The following is a 25,233-nucleotide window of genomic DNA, read 5'->3' as shown; positions in this document are numbered from 1 at the left end:
GACACGAGGGGCATGGCCCCAAGCAATGTCAAGAAACAGAAATCACTGTTCAGGCTGGCAATGTATTCCGAGGGACGCTGTGTTTGAGTAGTAGAGACTCGCACATCCGCACTAGTAGTGTCGGCGCGTCAAGAGTGTGAGAAGTAGTGCACGTCAATATGAAATAAAACTGGGAAACAAGACGTAGTGTTGAACGGAACAGAAATAGTCTCTGTCCTCTGACAAAGTGATACCACAGGTCTGCCAAATCGGCAAGCTGTCTCAGCCTCTGATCTGCAATAACCGTTAGACAAGTGCTAGTTTATGATAAAAAAAATTTCATCATTTGTCAGTTAACACTTTCCTAATGTTATGGACAAGTGTTAACTTACATTCTGATGAGTTCCACTATTATTCCCCTGCGCTTCAATCCGGTCGAATGACAGTTCTCTGTCTGTGGTTCTCCTGGGGTCATAGTTCAGGAACCCGGCCCCTGCGGCTTTTGGCCCGTTCCTCGGACCATTCCCTGTGTGAGGTTCTCCTGGGGTCAGACTTCAGGAACCCCGGACCCCAGGGGCCGTTGGCGACCCCAAGGCTAAGAGGCCCTATTGTATTTGAGACTTGGGGTTGTGCTTATTAACAACGATTAAACATTTTGTTGCAGCAATTGTACTCAATTAAAGGTGCTGTAAGTACGATTTAGAGCTATTATTGGGGTTTCATTTGTTAGAAATTGTATAGCCATCCATGAAATGTGCTGTGAGAAGTTGTTTCAGGTCGACCGTGTGTGCCTCCGTTTGAGCATATTTTGACGCACCTCGTCTCTGATTGGTTTGGGGAATCTATCTTTTCTGTTAATCACAGGTTTGTGAAATGCTCTCCATGGTGGAGAAACATAGGGAGCAGAGAGGGAGAAGTAATTATTTTTTGTTTCTTTTGTTTCTCTTCTGTCACTCTCACTCTCAAATCGTACTTACAGTAACCTCAATCCAGACTTTCTCTTTATTGTAACGTGAGACACACGAAAGCAACCAATCTACCATTAGTGAATCCATAAGTCCAGTGAATCCAAAATCTACAAATATTTAGAAATGTTGAGTGAATCTTATTCATATTGATTTCGTTGCATCAAACTATAACAGTCATTCCACATGACCGATAACTAAAAAGGTGAAAAATCTAAAAGATCAGGAATTCAGGGTTCTGTTGACCGACTCACAGATTCACCGACCACTCGCCTGTGCTTAAGTTCACTGGCTGATTGGTTGGATGATTTTACAAAGCCCCGCCCTAACACTTGACTGACGTGGGCTGGCCCTCACGCTGTCCCGCAGGGCGCTGAGGCACCGGTCCTGTGCGGAGGCAGACGACAAGTTTAAACTGCACGACTACGTCAGCAAGGAGGTGAAGAGCCCCGGCTGCTGCAGATCCTAGAGGCTCTCCGCCTCCACCTGCAAGCCCGTCAGCGGTGCATGCTAGGTGTGTGTGTGCGCGCGCGTGTGTGTGTGTGTGTGTGTGTGTGTGTGTGTGTGTGTGTGTGTGTGTGTGTGTGTGTGTGTGTCAGAGAGATAGACAGAGAGAGTGTGAATCTGGGTGACTTATCGGCCTGTTTGTTCTATCCCTGAGGTTGTGTTTGTATCAGGAAGGCGTCGCCCTCACACAGGTCCAGCACTTCCTGGTGCTGGATTGATTTCTCTCTTTGTTTTTCAATGTCTTCAACTTCTGTGTTCACTGCTCTCTCTCTCTCTCCACCTGTCTCTCCCCCACTCTTTCTCTCTCCACCTGTCTCTCTCTCTCTCCATCTCTCTCTCTCTCTCCCTATCTGCAGTGCTTATGCTGGGAGTATGACATTGTTCTTTCCTACCTTTGGAGACTTTCATAATAGCATATATCTATATATCCATATGTAGATATAATTGTATACTGTTTGATCATCGATTAAGGTTATATTTTGGCATTTTTGGCAATTATACTGTTGCCAGTATAATTGATGATGTTTTGACAGTGCTCATCGTCGTTTTCCATGGATGGAAGGTGAATGAATGTGCTTGGACATACGTAAATGCCATTGTGTATTTTACCATTCTGTACTCAAATCATTTCATAGACTTCTTGACCAGCATTCGTCTTATTTTAACAAACATTTCCATGACAATGTTTGTTTAGTAAAATATGACATTTCTGTGATAAATTAATACATAGAAGTCTATTTGCATATTAAATACATTTCGGGAAATATCTGATGGACTGTAGTAGTTTTTAGAGAGTAAAGTAGCGAGAATAGTATTTGGTACATGGAAACTGTAAAATAAACTTGATTGTGCAACTTAATGTTTTGGCAAAGCAAACTGGTTTTCATATTATAATGTGTCCTTAACTTATCCTTTGCTTTATCATTTTTTGGCCACTCACAAAGACCAAAACTAATCTTTTGAAAACGAATTATCATCAAAATTGTATGCTTAAAACAAGTGTACATACTTACAGTATATAGTTGATTTAGTAGATAGATTTTTCTGGATCTTATATTTGGAACAGGTTTAAGTGTGACCTTTAAAGCCTGGCATTATTCATGTCTGAAGGAAAACACAGAGCTTTAGCTTTTAATAAATTTTAATGTTTAAATGGAGCTTGTGACCTTAAAGCATTTCATATAATTGCATATTAAAGCATTGAATATAGAAGAAAAATGCATTATTGATTTTGAGATGTTTTATATTAAATGTAGTGAAATATGGCTAGTTTTACTTTACCCTGTTATATATAGGCCCGTGTATGTACGATATATGTACACACACACACACACACATATATATATATATATATATATATATGATATAATGTGTAAACCTCAAGATTGCTTCATGCCATTATTTGTTTATTGTATTAATAATGGTCTGTTATGAGCCTGACCAATAAACATGCATCTCATTTTCTAAGATTTTTTCATTGTAAGGTGCAATGTGCTTCTCTATCATCACAAATGCTAAATATCTCCCCACTAACTAATACCAACAGTACTTATTTGTAAATGAGCCGATATCCATCTGAATATTGTCTCATTCTCTGATAGTATTCCTTTCAGATGACACTACAATAAAGAGTGTGCAGTTACATGGTCTCGACTTGTTGTCTCGCTATGTGGATTTTGTTGAATTGTATTCGTCACAAAGTAAAACACTGTACTTTACACACGTTTATTCAAAAAAATCTGCACCTACATTTCCGTAGATTTACATTAATGAGCGCAAGTGATGATGATGATGCTCAAGGCAATATCTCCCTCTGCTGGATAAATAGTTTTATAGCGTGTTACACATTTACAACAAGCATTATTTGACTGAAGTGAAAAGAGTAAAGGTCACGTCACAACAATGAAATTATATAAATAAAATAATAGCAAAGACATGCACAATGTTTGGTCAGTGCTGCTTGGGTGGATTGCATAACATGTGCATATGCAATTCATATGCAACTCCATGTAAAATGTACATTGTTAAAACGACTTATTGACATGTGTGTGTTTATTTTATATTCATCTATGCCAACGGATGAGCAGGAATTACCAACCGGGCAGCATCTGATCAGCACGTAATAACAGAACGCAGAGCTCTCCGCCATCGCAATTCAATTGTAAAAGTAATCGCTTTTCACTCGACTCTCTTCACAACCCTGGTTCTCATCTTTAATGTCCTCCTCGTCTTCTCATGTGATTCTAATCCGTTACCTCTGCTCATCGGTCGGGTCTTCTCCTGTCCTTCTCACCCGACACAAACCGCTTTGCCGTGTCTAGGACTTGTGTTTAAAGCGAGCCTCGACTGCAGAAGGAGAACACACGTTGATTTGTAAAAGATGCAAAGCGGTATGAACCGTCTAGTCCTAAGGTCCGTTCCGCCGACGTTACCTGCGTACTCCTGCGGCAGCATCGGCCTGTCCGCCACCCGGTGAAAGACGGCCAGCCAGTCTTTCTGCTCCTCTTCGGTCTCGCAGGCAAACAGGAACTTCCGGTCTGGCGTTACTATGGTGATGCCGAACCGCCAGTGGAGACCCTGGCAGGGCGAGGGGAGACCGGGGAGAACGAAGTAGCTGTTCTCCTTGCTGCCGATGAACACTTCACCTCGCGCGACGGCGTCCTGCAGGGGACGGAGGAAGGTCAATGCTCTCCGATGCTGCGGTCAACCGCTCAAGAACATGTGTATGATGATGATGAACACCGGCTGTACTCAAAGTACGGATGACATGCACTGAAAATGCATGTCCGGAACAGATTCCTTCCGTGTAAAATTACCACGTTGTTTCTAAAGGGAACTCATTTGTTAATAGCTCTTTCGCTCACACACACACAAACACACACAGGCACACATCATGTATATTGATTGGCTTTTTCAAAATGAATTTGCTATACTCAACTGGCCGAATATGTATCGAACAAAAGGCACAGCGCCATCTATTGGTCTTGCACTGCAGTCTGCAGTATACAATTATCCCAGGGGTGCGTTCCCTTTAATACCAGGGGATCTTTGAAGTACATTAGCCTCCTGTCATCCAAGGTGAACCATCTCTTCTTGAAGCCCTCTTTGTGCTGTAAGCAAAGGAAAGAAAGGACATTATGGCTCAAGCTGGAATGAAACTAGAATAGCAAATATTCTTGTAGAACGATGCGGTATACACATGACCATCACCTTGCCCTTTCTATATTGAAAAAAATACTAAATTCCATCTCTCTTTTTCTCTCAGTATTCCCTTGTGACAGCCGAATTTCCCTTTGGGGGATTTACAAAGTGCTTTTAACAGAGTATTAACTAACTTTCTTATTCATTCATCCAAGCTAATCTGTGATCTGCCCTGTTTAATATGATCTCAGTTCTTTACCTTTGGGCCCGTCTTCTCCATGTGGCCCTCCTTAATGTAGTTTCGTGTTAGCTGTGGTACCAACTGGACAAACACATTAAAGACACAATTAATTGATTGCAATATAATGCATGAGTGAAGGTGTGTGAATTAATGAGGGAAGGTGTGTGAATGAGGGAGTGAAGGTGTGTGACTGAGTGAGGGTGAATGTATGAGTGAAGGTGTGTGAATGAGGGAGTGAAGGTGTGTGAAAGACTAACATCGCTGATGGAGGCTCCAGGATAGGCCACTTGGAGATAGTGAAACCGGGCTGCTCGAATGGCATTAAACCAGTCGACCATTTCCTGAATGGATAAAATGTGATTCATTGTTAGAGCAGAATAGACCAATACATTTATTTTAGTTTTAATTGCTCGTTTGTTTGTTGTTAAAAACCACCAGGTAGTTATTTACACATGAATAAATAGATTTTTTTAAACAATACTTCCACTTCTTTAACTTGTGATTACAAATATTGTCCAGCAGAGGGCGACATGCACTCCTTATGATTGTCCCAAGGACTTCTGCTTCTAAACCCTTCACCAAACAGAGGGCTATTGTGAATCACCTTGCCGTCCACATGGTAAACAAAGATGTTCCTTGTGCTGTTGTCGTTCAGATAGGTTATCTGCAGCCCATGGGCGTTGCCGATTTTAGTCGGCTGAAAGGTTGCATTGAGGGTATTGATTTTCATCACTGCCTTAGGTTCCTTAGCCTGGGGACGAACGAGGCAGGAGGAGATGGTGAGGAAAAAGAGTGAGAGCGAAAGAGAGAGAGAGAATAATGGACAACAGAGAAGAGGAATACGTTTATGTTTAGAGTTTAAAGCAAGATAGCGATGGTGTTGGTGTACCCTACAAATATGTGAGAAGAAGGAAAGAGGGAAAGAGAGCGCGAGACAGGCTGAGAGTGAGAGTGAGAGTGAGAGAGAGAGAGAGAGAGAGAGAGAGAGAGAGAGAGAGAGAGAGAGAGAGAGAAACAGACCAAGAGCATAAGGAGAAATACGCCGGAACAGGGAAACTCACATCATGCTTGTTGTAGTATTTCAGAACACCTTCCCGCTCGGACAGAATAAACTTTCGGCTGAGGTACTGTCCGTTGTCTTTGCCTCGTTTCCATAGTAACCCCTCTCTATAGCCTGCCGAGGGAGACACAGCAGGGGCCCACCGTTTTAGGGGTGCAAGACATTGGAACAGGGTTCAACCGAAGGAACCGCAAGGACACACCTTCAGATAACGACCCTTTCACCCTATAAAGGATTGACATTAGCTGTGTTTAAACCCAAATTAAAGCTCTAATAGTGCTTCTGGACCATGGTACCATTCTATTGTGCTTTTGATTGAATTAGTTAGAAACTGTGGGTCATAACCATGGGAAACTAGCTCATGCCAGGGCAAATAGTCCCCTCCTGAAGTATCTCTTTCATCAAGCATTTTGGGAAAATTGTGGTACAGGTAAGAACGTGGCCTTGTATGTTATTTTACTGTTTAGTTTTACTACCAAATGGGTTTTAACATTTCTCTGGGCTTCCACAATGTTATGTGTAAGGCCAATTGTTGTCGTGCTACATGTTGTGTCTCGACACTGCACCACAAAGCACCATTATGTTGGACAAAGAGTTTGTTTGGAGAGAGAGAGAGAGAGAGAGAGAGAGAGAGAGAGAGAGAGAGAGAGAGAATATTTTGCAATATATATTTATTGCAAAGTTTCGAACCAGAACTGAATGAGGAACTTGTTTTGGGGCCTGATTTATGTCCATAATTAAAAAGTACTACTACTTGTTAGATAGAACTGGAGTATGTCTCATACGCACACATGTTCAAAACGATGACTGCACTGGGACACTGATGAGTACAAAATTAAAATACATTAAAATTAAAATACAACAATTCTCTGAAATGTGCCGCAAAATGTAAATGAAAGGTGAATAAACGGCATTGAGTATTTCGCACGCAGATATCCAGACGTCGCACGGTATATGACATATAGCGGAAGGAATGATTTTTAAAAAAAGGAACTAAGAATCCAAAAAGAGAGACCTCACTGAGTGACTTCACTTCCACTGTAGTTGAACTCGTTGGATCGCACTCTGAATCACACGCTGCTACTGTTTCCGTTTCTGCTTCTGTTGTATGTAGGGCTACAACTTTAAGCCCATTCATTAATTGGTCGATCGACAACAAATGTATTAATCCCATTTACAATATTGATTCATCGATTCATCATTAAGGGATTTGGTCGAGTAAAAACAACCACAAATGCTGCTTGACGCTTCGGAAATTTTGAATACTTGGATCATTATCAAATGAATACTATAGTTGTTCTTGCTTGCTTGTCAGATTAAAGACAGCAAATTGAAGGCATCACTTTGGATAAATGTGGATAAATAATCATCAAGTTGTTTGTTTTTTAGGACAGGTGAGCATTTGGTAAAAGGTCAGATTTCCAATGACCAAACGAAGCGTGTGACTTTCTGAGACAGGGTGCAGGGATAGGTAGACGGAGTGGGCCGCGTGGACAAAGGTCCACAGTGGATTTCTCTATCTGGGATGAGATCAGCTCTGTGCATCCCTGGAACGCTGGGAACGATAAACTGATCATTTGTTGCTCACGCCAGTTAGAGAATAGGAGATATTGTGACCGGGAGACAAAAAAATAAAACAGATAGAGCCATGATGAGTAATAGGGTGTGTGTGTGGGGGGGGGGGAAACAATGCATGTTAGCATCGCAATTCGTATCTTCTATGATTTTGACTTGATCCACAACTTAAAACAATAATCTTTTTTCCTGTTCTGATGGGTTTGCCTTTGTGTGTTTTCATGATTGCAATCAGTATAAATACCGTTAACACCGTTATTCACACTTTACTGCTCATGCTATGATCTCTTGTGTGTGTGTGCGTGCATGCGTCTTTGCGTGTGTGCTCGCGGTTACCTGAAGAGTATGGCTCCTGCCTCTCGACGCACACAAACTCGCTCCTCTCGTACCTGGCTCTGATCCACTGTTCCCGCAAGAGCCTGTGGAGCGGGGGGGGCCATTAGAACCACTCGTCAACCACCGGGTCCTTTACGCTTCGTGCCTGGACTCTGTCTACAGAGAGGTGTCGTGTACGTCCAGTTAAAGACAGCCACTGTTCAACGCTCAGGCTCAATCGATAGGGTTAGTACATCGGAATGCATCATGGGTATTGATCCTCTGCCATATTGAGAAAAACCAATGTAAATAAACCGTACCCTAGGTTTATGAAAACTTTGTTCTGTCACGTCTCGCATCAAAGACACTGTGGCAGTTTCAAACACCACAATGTCTCTCCTCAATCGTTTAAAGAATCATCACTAAAGAATAACCCAAAAGATATATTCCAAACATAATAACTAGCAGTCTCCTGCTACACCCTTTGTTACAAAGGATGGTAGCTTGATGATCACTTGACGGTTAGCTAGATAATCTTTTTTTTTTTGCACTGTCATTTCCTGTGCAACTTAACCACAGGAAGTGGGCTGAGACGCCTCTCAACACTGATCCTGCGACGACAGAACACACCTGATGGCTCAAACATATTGACAGAGAAACAATTCTTCTGAACGTCAAACACTGATAACTGTTTGCACCGATACATTTATGAACTTACGTTGTGCTACGATCATAGAGAGAGCACGATGCATAGCAGATAATCGCAGGTAAGCTTCATGGTTATCTTCCCATGTCACCGGGGCAGGCTCAACCGTAGCTACATCACTACCATCGGTCCTCGGTCTCGGAGGACAGACATTCTCCCTCCAAGGCGGACATGGTAGTGTGGGAGCGAGGGCGGCCTCCTCACTTACGTGCAGTCTGTGTGCGTGGGTCGGTAGTAGAACGGGGGCACATTCTGTTCGTACCGGGCCTTGGCCTTGTCGTTACCTGTGGAGGCCAGGAACTGCAGAGTAGGAGGGGCAAAAGATCTCGCTTTTTATGTGGCTAACACACACGTGAGCTACATGGATGGTTTCAAGCGACACACATGTAAACCACGAAACCCGTATAAGGAAGGCAGAAACAGCGGTTAAACTAAACAGACGGGGGGAAAACATAGACAAGGCAGAAGGATAAAAACGGCCAGAGACATGGATGCGTCTGCGGTTCTTACCTCGGCCTCAGAGTCGCTCCAGGGGTCCAGAAGGACTGACTTGAGTTTGCTAATGTACGTGATGTTTCTGTGGAGGCCTGAACAGCTCTGACAGATGAAGACACCCAGCGTGTAGGAGGCCCACGTTGGGTCTGTGGGACCACACAGAGACGCTTATCAAAATGTCAAAAGACATCAGTGTAACCCATAGGTTTGGGAATGGACCAATAGCGTTCATGGCAGAGGAATTTATAAAATCTTAAATTTTAAAAAAAGATTAATCGATTCATTATTTTGTCTGTAATTCTATAATCAATGCAAAGCTTATCATACGTTTCCAGAACCAATGGTGATGTCTTCCTAAAGCGGTGAATTAATCTGGATGGAAATCTATTCATTTTCTGATGATAGACAAAGGATTAATGGACTAATCACTCTTGCGAACGCATAATAAGTAAAAATGCTTAGCTGTCCATCACTGGAAATTCACCTTGTCACGGCTACAACTACTAGAAGTACTCTTGACCCAGTATGGTGAGGCTGATCTCATCCTACAAACTAAAGTGTATGGAGAGTTCAAATGCAGATATTTAAGTAGGCATATTTTAGTTTTCATTCCCCCGAACTACTGCATGTATTCGTTTTTCTTAAAGCGAAGCATTATTCATTTTATCAGTAACCCTGAGAATGTTATATTTCAGGCAACAATCGCTCCATGCAACAGTCAGTTCTCCGGCTCACATTCACAAATGTCACCGTGTTGGATGTAACAAACACAGTTGTGCAGGAGCCCTGCCCACCCCATCTAATCGGTATACCTGGAGCTCCACAATCAGCACAGGTTCCATTCCCAGGTTTGTCCAAAAGTTGTCTGAGGAGCTGTCTGTTCTTTTTTTCATCCGTGGATTCCGTAGCCATAGTGCATGTTCTTTCAACCGCTTGCTCGGTGTATCTCAGACTCCAATACATCTAAAACAGATATTTCGCACCAAAAACTAACATTGAATGCATACCATCGACTGCATGGTCGTAACGGTTCATCCACTGTGGACGCCGGGACGTCGCCTCTGGCTCTCCTTCAGCGGCCGGGCACGTCTGACTGGAGGGAGTCACAACGATTCCTTTAGCTAAATCCTTTTTTTAAATGAAATAAATAAATCTATTTAGGCTTTAACACAATTGCTTTCATTTCCAAGTATAAACCATTTAACCATTTCAACCATTTAAGCCTATTTAAAGTATCATGGCCAGATGTAGAAGGTTGGTTTTAAGCGCCCTCTGGTGGTGGTGAAGGGTAGGACAAAGGCATTTAATTTACAACTGTTGGTGAACCCCTCCATGCCTTCAACTGTCAAAAGACAGAGCTTCCTCTTGGTTAGTTTTCTCTTAAACTGGTATCATCTAGTACATTTTTAGGAGTAAGGAGTGAAATCATTTGCACTATGGTTCCTATCCAATTTACGGTTTTTAACTTGCCTTTTTTTGTAATAATTTTATTTAGAGAATATCCTGTTAAAAAATACTTCCCCCAAAAAGTATTATCAACATGTTAATCCTCATAAGAATCGTAACTGTATAAATCAATGTCATCTCAATCACTGAATCAGTAAATTGCAGGAGCCCAACATCCAACAGAACTACTTTCTCTGTGAGGCGTATAAATGAATAATGATGTGAGGATTATAAAAAGTAATATTAAAACAATTGTAGCCAACAATGTGGCTTATCTTGGAATGACGATGCATCCTATAAGCTGTGTGTTATCCTTTCATGCACTACCTGCATGTTACATTCATCTGTAATTAGGCAGATATAAGATGTCTATATTCCAACCGCTATTCAAGATTCAATTCAAGATTCAATAAGCTTTATTTATCCCGAGGGAAATTGCTGTACAACAGTTGTGATATAAAGAGGAGAAGTGATACAAGAAAATAAAACAAGTAACAAAATACAACAAAGTGCAAAGCACAATAGGATAAAAAGCACAGTAGCATAAAGACTAACATAAAATAAAGTACAACAGCAACTAAATGCAACAATGCCACAAACAAGTTCGCTGCATAGCCTACTATAAATACATATTTGGAGTCCAGTTGTGTATGTATGTAATGATGTGATGTAGTTCAAAGAGTAGATTTAGAGAAGAACAACTACAATACCCATAAACCCAGGTGTCTATGCATAAACCCCATAGACCGTCGCGCAGTAATGACGAAACAGGAAATGACGCGTAATCGTCAGCGCCTCATCAGCGGCTCGGTTGTTTATTTTAGGTGGTTTCTTTTTGGTGTACGCGCGTTTTGCGTAGCTCAATGTCGTTCCAGTTGATCGCAAATGTGTTTTGGAAGATAACGCGATAAGATCGTCTTACACACTGTGAGGGAGTCTTCGAAAGGTAGGAAGTGTGCGCCGAGGGGTCCCCGATACTGGCGCTTATTCAAAGTGGCACAGGAAGACCAGCAGAGCCGCTGGGTCGGCTGCACTCTCGGACCCTCGGTCCTTTCCGAGATGCGAGTTCGCCTACAGGGTTAGCTCCTCATGCAATCCGATGCGCTGTAATAAACACGATATTATTTATGTTTATTCGTGTAAATGCATGTGGCGATCAGGGTCAATGAGAAGACTCCGGTCATGTTTGCTGTCAAGTGTTGTCATTGTCAACAGCATTGACATAGGACGATATTTGCGTGGTTTTAAATGTCGTACTTAAGCCCGTATTTTTAAAAAAGTAATATATCGTCATATGTCAGGTTAAGGACGGTCATGTCATATCTTGACATATCTTCAAAGATCAGTTTCGAATGATAAATAGGTTAAATAAAAACGATTGAGTTGGGATCCGAAAATGTTGTGATTGGGATTATGTAACACGTATTAACGTTACTATTCACCACCGATTACCAAAGAAACACCCACTAAACGTACATCGAAATGCTTTAGTGTAGTTTAGTCTACACTGTACCGGAGCCTTCGTGAGCATTTTAACATGCAAATGTTCTCGCTGACACAGTAACCTGATTTGCATCTGATTTGATAAATGTAACCCTACTGAAGCCATCTGGTGTTCAAGATCTTGAACTCCAGACTTCTGTAAATAAATCCATGTTCAGGTTCAGAGTCATCTAACCAGCAGTAGCTAGCTGCATCCATAAAATGAGGTGCTCATCCAGGAGCAGTTCCAATAATAAAAAGCCTACACCCACATAGTGCAGGTCCGAAGCAAAACCTTTTTTTCAGTTACTATAGCAATAAATGATTATCTTTGCATTTATGAAAAGTAAAGCATATGAATGACTGGATGTTTGACCCTGAATATTTCCCCTTTCCATCTAAAGGTAGCCTCACACAGCCTCCAGAGAGAGACTATGGGCAGGCTGGATGATGCTGCCAAGCTGAAAGTGGTGGAGTTGCGGAAGGCGGGCTTGAGTTTCCGTAAAATAAAAGCTGTGCTGGAGCTGGAGAACATTAAGGTGTCTGCCCAGGCCATCTACTTGTACCTGAGGGAGTTCCAAGGCAGGCCAGCTGGAAGAGCAAGAGCAGGGGGCTCTGGAAGCAGCGTGGCGACACCTCAAGGACCGGCCAGGCCCAAGCCTTGGAATAATTCTCAGCTGCAGAACCTACTGCGGGAAGCATCTCATCAGGCTAACTGTATCGTAGCGTTGGAATTTGCCAAGAAAGCCACCGCCGGTTCAGAGGCGAGGCCAAACTCCTCTGGGTCGAGTGATGCCAGTGTCGGGGGCCGGCCCGAACAGCCAGGTGAGGGGAACAAGGAAGAGGCTGATATCCAGATTGTTAGCGTCACCTCCCTAGCCCAGAACAGCCAGCAGAGGCCGCTCCAGTCCCCTATGGCGCGGACGGCAATGGGAGCACAATCCACAACAGTGGCAACATCCCTGGCCGCACTGCGAAGAAGAGTCTCACCTTCACCAGCAGCAACTAATCCTATCCTGGCAGCCCGTAAAAGACTCCTGGACAAAGCCCTGTCGCACAGGGCAAAGGTGACTGCGGCCAAACTATTCATATTTTTTGCTTTCTGAGCTGTAAAGCAACAACTCATTGATGTGTGTGTGTGTTTGTGTGTGTTCTATGGTAATTGTTGCTTTCATGTCGTTCTCGAAAGCAGTCCTTCCAACCCATGGGACCACCATTGCGTAGGTACCAGCCCAGCGTCGCCGGGGAGGATTTGAGACGTGTGATGGCCAGAGATCATGAAAAGTATAACTTGACCAATGATAACGTAAGTATTTCAAATGTATACCAGCGTGAGGCCAGTGAATCCAAACTGGGGCGATGCGTCAGTGAGCAGGTTCCAGGATACTTTACTACTACTACCCGTAAAACATTCATCTTTAGCATATTTATCGCACTAACCATCCCAATTCTGTATTCATTACATCATTCACCGATATAAACCGTTAACGCAAGCTGCCTGAGAAAGCTGTGTGAAGGCTAATTTGTGATCGATAAATGGTTAAAAACGTCTCACTGCTACTACTCCATGGTGTAGCTATCACTAGCTACTAGCTAGCAAGAGATAAAGAAACTAAACTTGGGGGGAAAACTGCCTGATCACCAACCATTTTAGACTGTATGTTTTGCAGTGTGTTTTTTTCACTGTGCTTGTATCTACAGCGGATTTTGTCTAACAATCCCATGAAGTCTGCCCATCTACAACTATGTCTCTAGCCATGCCTTGCAGCCATTTTTTTTTCATAAAACCCTTGGTGAGAGTGTGAGTCTAAGAGAGGACCCTTATTGCAGGTTGCCTTTTGTTATGATGGTTGTGGCTGATCCATAAAGTATAGACCAGAAAAGGAACGTTCTTCCATGTCTATAAAGCCAGTACTTGAGTCTGGGTCTGGTTGTGAAGCTTCTTTGAGGAGAGGCCTGTGTGAATACACAACATTCTTTGTATTTGAAAGGGGCTTACGGTTTTATTGTGATACCGTTAGTAGGGCCTTGAATTCCTGGCTCTTAACCTGCCGTGACGTTTTTCTGTGATGTGCAGTCCTTTATGACGGGGCAGCCCGGAGGAACCAATGACCCAAGGAGTGGTGTCTCACAACGGCCGACCCTGTCAGTTCGTTCCCCTCAACCACCACCAAGAGTCGGCGTTCGACCCCCGGCCCTTCTGACGTCCTCGGCTTCCAGGACACCACAAATCCGTCTGCAGGCCCCCGGAGGTGCGGGTATCGCCCGACGAGATGGGAGTATCAGCCAACCGGGGAGTATCAGCCCCCAGCAGAAGGAGGCCCCAACGAGAAGTCTGGGTGTGGGTGGTGGTGGTGGTGGTGGTGGTGGTGCAGGGGGAGGCCTGCAGGACCAGGTGCAGCTCCTGGCCACAGAGGTGCGCGGCCTGGGCCTGGCGGTGAAAATGTTGGTGGAGCAGCAGAGCCGGCTGGAGAGGGAGCAGACGCAGCAGACCCGAGTCCAGAAGCAGATCCTGGGCGCACTACAGGGCCTTGCTTCAAGACTCGGCCCGTGTAGCAGTGTTCCCGCACAGCCTGACAAAACCCCCACGCCACCCTCGATGCCCGCGGCCCCGGCCGCCGCTTCATTCGGCGAGGACACTTTCACCTACAGCCAGGGTACATACACGCCGTGCAGCCAGGCGCAGTCCAGCTACAGCTCCATGGACGGTTTGGAGATTGTAGAGGCCTTTAAACTGCCAGAACTAAGGAGCACAAGCATCAATGGGTTTCCCCCTTGCAGCAATGCCGGGCCTTTATCACACTCTTACACTCAAGCACAACCCTATACCACCGCATACACACAGCCACACAGTCAAGCGGCAATGCCTTGCTTCACCCAGTCCTTGGCTCAAACATATGTCCAGGTGAATGCTCAGCCATTCAGAGGCCTGGATGCTAAGGTTTCGGAATTCCCCAGCGGTTGTTTAGAAGGGTCTCTACAGGACTGCAGTATCCCTACAGAGCTGGTGATGAACTCTACCCAGTCTTCAATGGAGGACCAACTCAATATTATTAAAGTGGAAGATACTTAGGGTTTATTAGGCTGGAAGAACAGTTACTTTATATCTTATTTTTGCTTAAGTCATAATACTTTTGTAGCTATTAAGTCTTTTAAAGGAATATAATCCCATCACTTACAGTACAAAGAGGATGTATTTCACATTCCCAATCTCATGCATTTCAATGGAAATCATAATTGGCCATCAGTCTCAATGTCTGATGCCACATGCATATTATAAGGTATCATTCATTTTTTAAATCAGAAAGGGCTTGGATGTCTCTGACTTGACCAATTTTATTTGTTCTCACTGGGAACATGTTTTGAGTTAAATGTGAGATTGTTATTGAAATTAAATGTAAAAAAAAAAAGTATTTTAACAAACCAAACAATGAAATGTCAGCAAACCTATCTGTTTTTAAGTAAGGTAAATAAGGTTGTACTTTTATCTGTATTGAGTAACACTAACGGGAAAAAAAGGAACATCTCTGATGCTTATGTTGTTGGAATTTTTTACATGGTATACTTTTCAAATAATTTATCTATGTCTTTATGAAGATGAACTCTTCATTGCATACCCTTTTTATACTTTTGTATGCAATATTATAATATAAATGCATTTCCTCGTATATGTTTGTAATATCGCCATCCATTCTTTATTAATATATTTATAAGTTTGTTATTTACATTGTAAGACCACTAAAAACCCTCAGTGAGTATATAATGTGGACCATACAGATAATATAAGCTGTAGTACCCATACCGGGTGCCATACAGATGATAAACTGATGTAGCCATACCAGGTGCCATACTGATAAACTGATGTAGCCATACAGGGAACCATACAGATGATAAGCTGTAGTACCCATACAGGGTATCAGATGATAAGCCGTGCTACCCATACCGGGTACCATACAGGTGATAAGCCGTGCTACCCATACCGGGTACCATACAGGTGATAAGCTGTGGTACCCATACCAGGTACCATACAGGTGATAAGCTGTGGTACCCATACCGGGTACCATACAGGTGATAAGCTGTAGTACCCATACCGTGTACCATACAGGTGATAAGCTGTGGTACCCATACGTGGTAAGATGCATGCTTTTAGTTAATGCCAAGTAATGGGAAACAAGTGTTGGGGTTCTCAAACTCAGATGCAGCGGATGGGCACAAAACTGACAGGGTGCTGGGGTTAGATGAGGCCCTCTGCTGGGGCTGGATCCAGTTCATCTTCCATCACCCCAGATGGAGTGGTGAGGAGGAAGGGATCCGTCCTGGCCGTCCTCCCTAACACATGACCTTTAACCAGAAAGATCTAGGAACACAATTACATTCTTTACCTGCAGTTTCATTTGGGTATTTAAAAAAAAACTGCTGATTTGTTTTGGGGAAAAAACCTACTACCAACACAATGAACTTTCCAAAAGGATCATATATTTTTTTTAATCATCTGTATTTATAAGTTCATGTATTTAGAGGCAGGGTGGTCCACTGCACTTCCCTTGTGAGAGTGAAAGATGACTTCCCCTTATCATTTACATAGAGCTATTCATGAAGCGACGAGGCCACCAGGTGCATCCTGGGAACTAGATGGACGATGTGGGCAGGGATGCTTCACTGACTAGGGTGACACTATTATTTACATGCTTATGTTAAATGTAATATAATAAACATTATAGATTACAGATACATTAATTTAATGAACATGATCTGGACTGATGATAAAAGTCGAAATAAGTGACATGGAAACGGAAATTAGTTCAAAGTTGTTTCCTTGATTATGGTTAGACGAACTCTATTAAGGATGATTGAATTCTGGAATTAGTATTTTTTAGGAAGATTATGTATAGTTAATTTCATGTCCCTGTTATGTGAGGATTATCTACGTTCAATCTTTTTTTCTGAACAGTTGATATCTGAAGTGATTCTTACACACACCAGCGGATGGCAGCACTTCTCAGCCTTTGCGGAGAAAAGCACAACTTTGTTCCCTCTGTGAACGTTGCGTTAATTTCATAACGACTTATCTCACCTTTTATCAACTAAAGGAATCGACAAATCAAACACTTTTTCATTTGAAGAGCGGGATACAATATTTTTGCATGATTTTTATTAAGTGAACTTTTCTCGACACAACGTAGGCCTACAGAAAGGTTCTTAGAAAGGTTGTTATTCATGAATGCACACAAGCCCTCATAAGATCACAATAGCAATTTCCTCACTAAATATTCTAGTGCACAAGCAGCAAGCTAGAAAGACGTCAACGTGACACCTATTCTACAGTGTTCCTACATTCAGACATCCTCATCGTTTTCTCAAAGGAGCTTGAACCCACGGTCACTTTACATGTGTAGCTCCTGTCCTCGCTGAAGTCACAAGCTCGAAGGGACAGATGGCTGCTGAGTTGGAAAGTCTTGTCGAGGTGCTGAACTGCGGTGCTGGTCCAAGTCCCTTCGGTGACCGGACTCCCGTTGACCAGCCAGCTCACCTCTGCGAAGCCGATAGACATCTGCCGTGCCAGACAGACCAGAGCGGCCTGGCTGGACGAGAGCGGATTGGTGTCAGGACGGTAGAATGTCAGGACAGGAGGAGGGAGGCTGGAGCCTGGAACATGACACACGATGACAACATGAATCAGAGAAATCATCGAGAATGTTCAGATTTTGGTTTTTGACGAAAATACATTGCATTAAGATTCGGTATCAATTAATGGCTAGAAATGTTGAACTTTGGCACCTTGGATTGTAAACTTGTATCTGTTACCAATATGAAGATTGTATCTTCATACTTTATCTTGTAGGCTATCTTGTATCTTCGTATTTTTTGAAGTGAATAATTATGAAAAAATATTTCTAATTATGGTAGGCTAATAATCGTTGATGAAGCGTTGATGTTGTGTGAACTTAAAAGTTGCACATGTTAAAGTGGTTGGTAATAGTAATAATAATAATAATAATTGGTTGAAATAGATAACAAATAACGCTTACCGTCAGAATTATAATTATAATAAAAACAAATAATTTAACAGATAACACTTATTTTACACTACTGTTTCTAAGCCTTGAAGGCGTAAAAAGAAAACGAAAAAAAAAAACGTAATGTTTTCGAAAACATTAATGCAGATACCTTGATACATATGTTCATAAGGAATACGAAAATAAACCTTTACAATGGTGAATAAGTAACCATGAATCAATACTTACCAGTAACGATCATCTTGGTTCCTCCTCCGAATACCACAGTGATTCAGTTTGTATACATGGCCGTACAAAAACCTCCTGACTTCAAATTCAGTGAAATCCAAGTAAGAGTCTGTCCTTGCCACGTGGTAAATTAAAATTCCATTTCCAATAAATGCAAAAATAATCAATGAGTCCTTTTGTTCATCTTTGAGTCACCATCCAGTTCCTTTGGTAGATGAAAGATCCACAGAAGTCCAACGTTTAATTGTCTCCAACTATAAATGAACACAAATTGTGGTAAATAGTTAAATGAGTGCCAACTATCATTATAATGAGCTGTGTGCAAAAAATACAAAACGATCTCTTCAACATAACGTTACCATGAAGAACATGAAGCAGAAGTGAAGCTTTTATGAAGTGGGGTTCTTCATGAATAACACACACCTCCTCCTCTATATTACACCCAGTTATAGTGTTAACAGATTCAATTATTTAGCCTCTTCAGTAACATTATTGATCAGTCAAAGGAGAAGCATCCAAAGGGGTTCATGTAGAATACATGTATGAATCTAAGACTAACCAGGGGAGTAGAGGTCAGCACGTGTTGATCACACCTGTCTCCTGAATCACAATACACTCCCATCTTCCACCATGCACTGCATTCATTTAATTACTACAGCTCAAATTACTAGTGTACAAACTAACGGTTAAGGATCCTGTGTTTTTTTTCTTTCTTTTCCTTTTTGCAAAACATAAATCATGTGTGATTTCCATCAGCCACTTGCCCGAACATTATCAAATACAATTTTTACAAACTCATGAATGATCATATTTCATGTATTTAGATGTAGGGTAATCAAGTGACTACAGGAGGTAGACCCCTGGGCTCAATCCACCTGTAAACATCCTTGAGAAACATGCCTCGTCCTGTATTCTCCCTAATGACCTGTCTCTGTTCACTGTGAGGTGCTTTACATTAGTGGATGTCACAGCAGCACAGTTCACATTAGTGTCCATCAAGTAAGGGTTTGAGTTTTTCGTCAAATAAATCTGTCATGTTAGAATGTCAGAAATGGTTGGTCATGAAGGCTTCACACTGTGCCTCCATCAGAGAGAGCAGAAAAGCAGAAGTGCTCTGGGAACAGGTTTTTGTCATGGTGTAAATCACTGTGATACGTGTTCTTTAGCAGAATTATCCCATGTTTTACAGTAATAAACTGCTGAGTCTCCTTCCTCCACATTATTGATGATCAAGCGACAATCAGAATAGGTCTGACAAGTAGATGTGAAATGAGGTGCGGAGAATCCAGAACCGTATTCCACAACGGCCCAGGTTTTGTAAAATTGGAGTACAAACTCAGGAACTCCTCCAGGTATCTGTTTATACCAGCGAGCAGTTTGATCAAAAACACTCCCCAGGTTACAGTCGATGGAGGCCCTCTGTCCTCTGGTTACCGTCACAACAGGAGGTTGCTGTGTCACCACAATCACAGCGCTCACACCTGGAGGAGAAAGCAAAGCAGAAAGCAGGGAGCCGTGAGAGATGAAGAACTGATGCTGATCAACGGGACATGAGGCCAGAGCTGCAGTGAAGCAGCCTCCTCCTTACACGTGAGAGCGGCCAGGAGAGAGCAGAGAGTCCCCAGCATGTTGTCAGTGTGGAGCGGGAAGGTCTCTGGCTGTCCAGCTGAGAGGTGAGCAGGGTTACGGGTGTGAGGAGAGGAGGAGGAGAGGAGGAGAGGCACAAGAACGGCCGGCTTATAAACACACCCCGACAGAGGAGAGGAGGAGCTTTCACCGCACTACTGAGGATGGAACTTCATGTCATGTGTTGTACTCAATCCTCTCTCCTTGGCTGCACATGGATCTGATGAGTGAATAGGTCAAAGGTCAGAGTTGTCCTGTTAGGATTGAGTATGTTCCATGCAACAGGCATGTGGTCATGAATGTGGAGAATCACCTCTTGTTATTGCACGCCAGTGTCTGCCTTCAACTAAGAAATCAGCCGTTCTGATCGATTAGTGAAGGTTAACAGACATTTGATATGAGGCTGTGTGAGAAGGAGAAGGAGGAGGAAGAGGAGGGACTCTGGGAACAGGAAGAGGAGCCTCAGGTAGAGCTCAATGCGCTGATGCACCTCCATGGAGGCTGAGTTACTGGATGAATGAAACATTCAAATGGACGTCAAATACGTTGGGACTTCTCAACATGTTCAAAGATCATTTGGCAGTTGACAACACAACAAGTTTCCATAGTTGACTTGGCCATCGCTTCTGTTCTGTTTCCATCAAGCTTAGTCTAGTTTGTTTCATCATGTGACACGTAGACACATGCACGTGTACCACACGCACACACACACACACACACACACACACACACACACACACACACACTTCCATACTTAAGTATTAAGGCCCTATCCTTAACTAGCACTGCCCTTGTGACAGTGAAAGAAGACTTCACCTCATAATTTACATAAAGCTATTCATGAAGCGACGAGGCCACCAGGTGCATCCTGGGAAATAGATGGACGATGTGGACAGGGATGCTTCACTGACCAGGGTGAAACTATTATTTACATGCTTACGTTAAATGTAATATAATGAACATTATAGATTACAGATACATTAATGTAATGAACATGATCTGGACTGATGATAAAAGTTGAAATAAGTGACATGGAAACAGAAATTAGTTCAAAGTTGTTTCCTTGATCATGGTTAGACGAACACTATGAAGGATGATTGAATTCTGGAATTAAGTATTTTTGTACGAATATTATTTATAGTTTATACCATGTCCCTGTTATGTGAGGTTTATCTACGTTCAATCTTTTTTTCTGAACAGTTGATATCTGAAGTGATTCTTACACACACCAGCAGATGGCAGCACTTCTCAGCCTTTGGGGAGAAAAGTTCAAGGTCGTTCCCTCTGTGAACCTCGCGTTCATTTCCACAGCATAACAACATATCGCATCTTTTATCAAGTTAAGAAATCGACTAATCAAACACTTTCAATTTGAAGAGCCGGACACAACATTTTTTCAAATGCAATGATTTTTATTGAGTGAACTTTTCTCGACACAACGTACAGAAAGGTTCATAGAAAGGTTGTTATTCATGATGAATGCACACAAGCCCTCATAAGATCACAATGGCATTTTCCTCACTAAATCTTCTAGTGCACAAGCAGCAAGCAAGAAAGACGTCAACGTTAACGTGACACCTATTCTACAGTGTTCCTACATTCAGACATCCTCATCGTTTTCTCAAAGGAGCTTGAACCCACGGTCACTTTACATGTGTAGGTCCTGTCCTCGCTGTCACAACCTGGAAGGGACAGATAGCTGCTGAGTTGGAAAGTCTTGTCGAGGTGCTGAACTGCGGTGCTGGTCCAAGTCCCTTCGGTGACCGGACTCCCGTTGACCAGCCAGCTCACCTCTGCGAAGCCAATAGACATCTGCTGAGCCAGACAGACCAGGGCGGCCTGGCTGGACGAGAGCGGATTGGTGTCAGGACGGTAGAATGTCAGGACAGGAGGAGGGAGGCTGGAGCCTGGAACATGACACATGATGACAACATGAATCAGAGAAATCATCGAGAATGTTCAGATTTTGGTTTTTGACGAAAATACATTGCATTAAGATTCGGTATCAATTAATGGCTAGAAATGTTGAACTTTGGCACCTTGGATTGTAAACTTGTATCTGTTACCAATATGAAGATTGTATCTTCATATTGTATCTTGTATCTTGTATCTTCGTATTTTTTTTAGAAGTGAATAACTATGAAAAATTATTTCTAATTATGGTAGGCTAATAATCGTTGATGAAGCGTTGATGTTGTGTGAACTTAAAAGTTGCACATGTTAAAGTGGTTGGTAGACTGGTTAACCTTAGAAAAGAATTCAAATGAAATAGATAACAAATAACGCTTACCTTCAGAATTATAATTGTAATAAAAGCAAATAATTGAACAGATAACACTTATTTTACACCACAGTAAAGTTACTAAGTGGTAGTAGTGTACTAAGCCTTGAAGGCGTAAAAAGAAAACGAAAAAAAACGTAATGTTTTCGAAAACAGTAAATGCAGATACCTTGATACATATGTTCAAAAGGAATACGAAAATAAACCTTTACAATGGTGAATAAGTAACCATGAATCAATACTTACCAGTAACGATCACCTTGGTGCCTCCTCCGAATACCACAGTGATTCAGTTTGTATACATGGCCGTACAAAAACCTCCTGACTTGTTGAAGCCATTGAAGCCACCCTCTCTGTGATGCCTTTCCCAGGAATAACAGGTAGAAACCGGTCTAACCCAGTGAAATCCAAGTAAGAGTCTGTCCTTGCCACATGGTAAATTAAAATTCCATTTCCAATGAATACAATAATGATCAATGAGTCCTTTTGTTTATCTTTGAGTCACCATCCAGTTTCTTTAGTAGATAAAAGATCCACAAGTCCAACGTTTACTTGTCTCCAACTATTGATATAAACCAAAAATCGTGGTAAATGGTTAAATGAGTGCCGACTATCATTATAATGAGCTGTGTGCAAAAAATACAAAAAAAAGATCGCTTCAACGTAACGTTACCATGAAGAACATGAAGCAGAAGTGAGGCTTTTATGAAGTGGGGTTCTTCATGAATAACAGACACCTCCTCCTCTATATTACACCCAGTTATAGTAAGAACAGATTCAATGATTTAGCCTCTTCAGTAATATTATTGATCAGTCAAAGAAGCAGCATCCCAAAGGGTTTATGTAGAATACATGTATGAGTCTAAGACTAGCCAGAGGAGTAGAGGTCAACACGTGTTGATCACACCTGTCTCCTGAATCACAATACACTCCCATCTTCCACCATGCACTGCATTCATTTAATTACTACAGCTCAAATGACTGTAGTGTACAAACTAACGGTAAAGAATTATGTGCTGTTTTCTTTCTTTTCCTTTTTGCAAAACATAAATCATGTGTGATTTCCATCAGCCACTTGCCCGAACATTATCAAATTTATTTTTTATAAACTCATGAATGATCATATTTCATGTATTTATATGTAGGGTAATCCAGTGACTGCAGGAGGTAGACCCCTATCCGAAAGGTTCTGGGCTCAATCCCCTTTAGCCTACCTGTAAACATCCTTGAGAAGCATGCCTAGTCCTTCATTCTCCCTAATGACCTGTCTCTGTTCACTGTGAGGTGGTTGACAATAGTGGATGTCACAGCAGCACAGTTCACATTAGTGTCCATCAAGGAAGGGTTTGAGGTTTTCATTAAATAAATCCGTCATGTGAGAATGTCAGAAATGGTTGGTCATGAAGGCTTCACACTGTGCCTCCGTCTGAGAGAGCAGAAAAGCAGAAGTGCTCTGGGAAGAGGTTTTTGTCATGGTGTAAATCACTGTGATACTATTTCTTTAGCAGAACCATCCCATGTGGCACAGTGATACACTGCTGAGTCTCCTTCCTCCACATTATTGATGATCAAGCGACAATCAGAATTGGTCTGACAAGTAGATGTGAAATGAGGTGCGGAGAATCGAGAACCATATTCTACATTGGTGTGGGTTTGGTGAAAATACAGTACAAACTCAGGAACTCCTCCAGGTATCTGTTTATACCAGCGAGCAACAGAACCAGTAACACTCCCCAGGTTACAGTCGATGGAGGCCGTCTGTCCTCTGGTCAGCGTCACAACAGGAGGCTGCTGTGTCACCACAGTCACAGCGCTCACACCTGGAGGAGAAAGCAAAGCAGAAAGCAGGGAGCCGTGAGAGATGAAGAACTGATGCTGATCAACGGGACATGAGGCCAGAGCTGCAGTGAAGCAGCCTCCTCCTTACATGTGAGAGCGGCCAGGAGAGAGCAGAGAGTCCCCAGCATGTTGTCAGTGTGGAGCGGGAAGGTCTCTGGCTGTCCAGCTGAGAGGTGAGAAGGGTTACGGGTGTGAGGAGAGGAGGAGGAGAGGAGGAGAGGCACAAGAACGACCGGCTTATAAACACACCCAGACAGAGGAGGGGAGGAGCTTTCACCGCACTACTGAGGATTTAACTTCATGTCATGTGTTGTACTCAATCCTCTCTCCTTGGCTGCACATGGATGTGATGAGTGAAAGGGTCAAAGGTCAGAGCTGTCCTGTTAGGATTGAGTATGTTTGATGCAACACGCATGTGGTCATGAATGTGGAGAATCACCTTGTTATTGCACGCCAGTGTCTGCCTTCAACTAAGAAATCAGCCGTTCTGATCGATGAGTGAAGGTTAACAGACATTTGATATGAGGCTGTGTGAGAAGGAGAAGGAGGAGGAAGAGGAGGGACTCTGGGAACAGGAAGAGGAGCCTCAGGTAGAGCTCAATGCACTGATGCACCTCCATGGAGGCTGAGTTACTGGATGAATGAAACGTTCAAATGGACATCAAATACGTTGGGACTTCTAAACATGTTCAAAGATCATTTGGCAGTTGACAACACAACAAGTTTCCATAGTTGACTTGGCCATCGCTTCTGTTCTGTTTCCATCAAGCTTAGTCTAGTTTGTTTCATCATGTGACACATAGACACATGCACGTGTACGCACACACACACACACACACACACACACACACACACACACACACACACACACACACACACACACACACACACTTCCATACTTAAGTATTAAGGCCTTATCCTTAACTAGCACTGCCCTTGTAAGAGTGAAACAAGACTTCACCTCATAATTTACATAAAGCTATTCATGAAGCGACGAGGCCACCAGGTGCATCCTGGGAACTAGATGGACGATGTGGGCAGGGATGCTTCACTGACTAGGGTGACACTATTATTTACACGCTTACGTTTAGTATAATGTTATAAATATTATTCACATTCTACATTCAATCTTTTTTTCTGAACAGTTGATATCTGAAGTGATTCTTACACACACCAGCAGATGGCAGCACTTCTCAGCCTTTGGGGAGAAAAGTTCAAGGTTGTTCCCTCTGTGAACCTAGCGTTCATTTCCACAGCATAACAACATATCGCATCTTTTATCAAGTTAAGAAATCGACTAATCAAACTCTTTCAATTTGAAGAGCCGGAC

At 42.6% G+C, this 25,233-nt stretch overlaps 5 protein-coding genes across 7 annotated transcripts in view; 2 read left to right on the top strand and 3 right to left on the bottom strand.

Annotated features, from left to right (window-relative positions):
• The window catches only part of rab26 (RAB26, member RAS oncogene family), a gene marked incomplete at both ends in the record, with an annotated part of 34,377 nt that extends 32,964 nt beyond the window's left edge, over positions 1-1,413 (top strand). The window contains one exon of the mRNA XM_084488789.1: positions 1,314-1,413. Within this exon, the coding sequence (XP_084344915.1) occupies positions 1,314-1,413 (100 nt within the window). The remainder of the gene's footprint in view (positions 1-1,313) is intronic.
• Positions 1,414-3,196: 1,783 nt separating this feature from the next.
• Positions 3,197-9,947, bottom strand: LOC311393892 (arf-GAP with dual PH domain-containing protein 1; the record flags this gene model as incomplete). The annotated part of the gene is made up of 11 exons (XM_084488771.1): positions 3,197-3,797; positions 3,884-4,112; positions 4,490-4,561; positions 4,852-4,914; positions 5,091-5,174; positions 5,438-5,584; positions 5,895-6,007; positions 7,805-7,887; positions 8,698-8,789; positions 9,000-9,130; positions 9,797-9,947. The coding sequence occupies 11 exons, from the start codon at positions 9,945-9,947 to the stop codon at positions 3,769-3,771; spliced, it is 1,194 nt and encodes a 397-aa protein (XP_084344897.1). The 3' UTR covers positions 3,197-3,768.
• A 1,296-nt stretch (positions 9,948-11,243) lies between these two features.
• LOC311385041 (uncharacterized protein) lies at positions 11,244-15,518 on the top strand. Of its 2 annotated transcripts, none has more exons than XM_084488704.1 (4): positions 11,244-11,376; positions 12,317-12,979; positions 13,105-13,218; positions 13,990-15,518. In XM_084488704.1, exons 2-4 carry the CDS (start codon positions 12,347-12,349, stop codon positions 14,983-14,985), a joined length of 1,743 nt encoding a protein of 580 aa, XP_084344830.1. In that variant the 5' UTR covers positions 11,244-11,376; positions 12,317-12,346; the 3' UTR covers positions 14,986-15,518. The 2 variants fall into 2 exon arrangements, with proteins under 2 accessions (XP_084344830.1, XP_084344829.1); XM_084488703.1 differs by having other exon boundaries at positions 13,102-13,218.
• Positions 15,519-17,140: 1,622 nt separating this feature from the next.
• On the bottom strand, positions 17,141-19,785 carry LOC311364130 (immunoglobulin lambda-1 light chain-like; the record flags this gene model as incomplete). 2 transcript variants are annotated; one of them, XM_084484147.1, is made up of 4 exons in its annotated part: positions 17,141-17,558; positions 18,158-18,191; positions 19,313-19,638; positions 19,746-19,785. In XM_084484147.1, the coding sequence occupies 4 exons, from the start codon at positions 19,783-19,785 to the stop codon at positions 17,227-17,229; spliced, it is 732 nt and encodes a 243-aa protein (XP_084340273.1). In that variant the 3' UTR covers positions 17,141-17,226. The 2 variants fall into 2 exon arrangements, 1 of the variants encoding a protein (XP_084340273.1); XR_014639128.1 differs by lacking the exons at positions 19,313-19,638; positions 19,746-19,785 and adding an exon at positions 18,517-18,630 and having other exon boundaries at positions 17,420-17,558; positions 18,158-18,411.
• A 1,460-nt stretch (positions 19,786-21,245) lies between these two features.
• Positions 21,246-24,086, bottom strand: LOC311363942 (immunoglobulin lambda-1 light chain-like). Its single transcript, XM_084483932.1, has 4 exons — positions 23,992-24,086; positions 23,559-23,884; positions 22,311-22,344; positions 21,246-21,690 (listed from the first exon to the last, which is right to left on the bottom strand). Exons 1-4 carry the CDS (start codon positions 24,029-24,031, stop codon positions 21,362-21,364), a joined length of 729 nt encoding a protein of 242 aa, XP_084340058.1. The 5' UTR covers positions 24,032-24,086; the 3' UTR covers positions 21,246-21,361.
• Positions 24,087-25,233: the final 1,147 nt, after the last annotated feature.

This window comes from Micromesistius poutassou (genome assembly GCF_964030765.1).
Source record: "Micromesistius poutassou genome assembly, chromosome: 1".
Taxonomy (NCBI): domain Eukaryota; kingdom Metazoa; phylum Chordata; class Actinopteri; order Gadiformes; family Gadidae; genus Micromesistius; species Micromesistius poutassou.
Note: the sequence above shows the minus strand (reverse complement) of the source record. Positions and strands in the feature narration are given on the sequence as shown.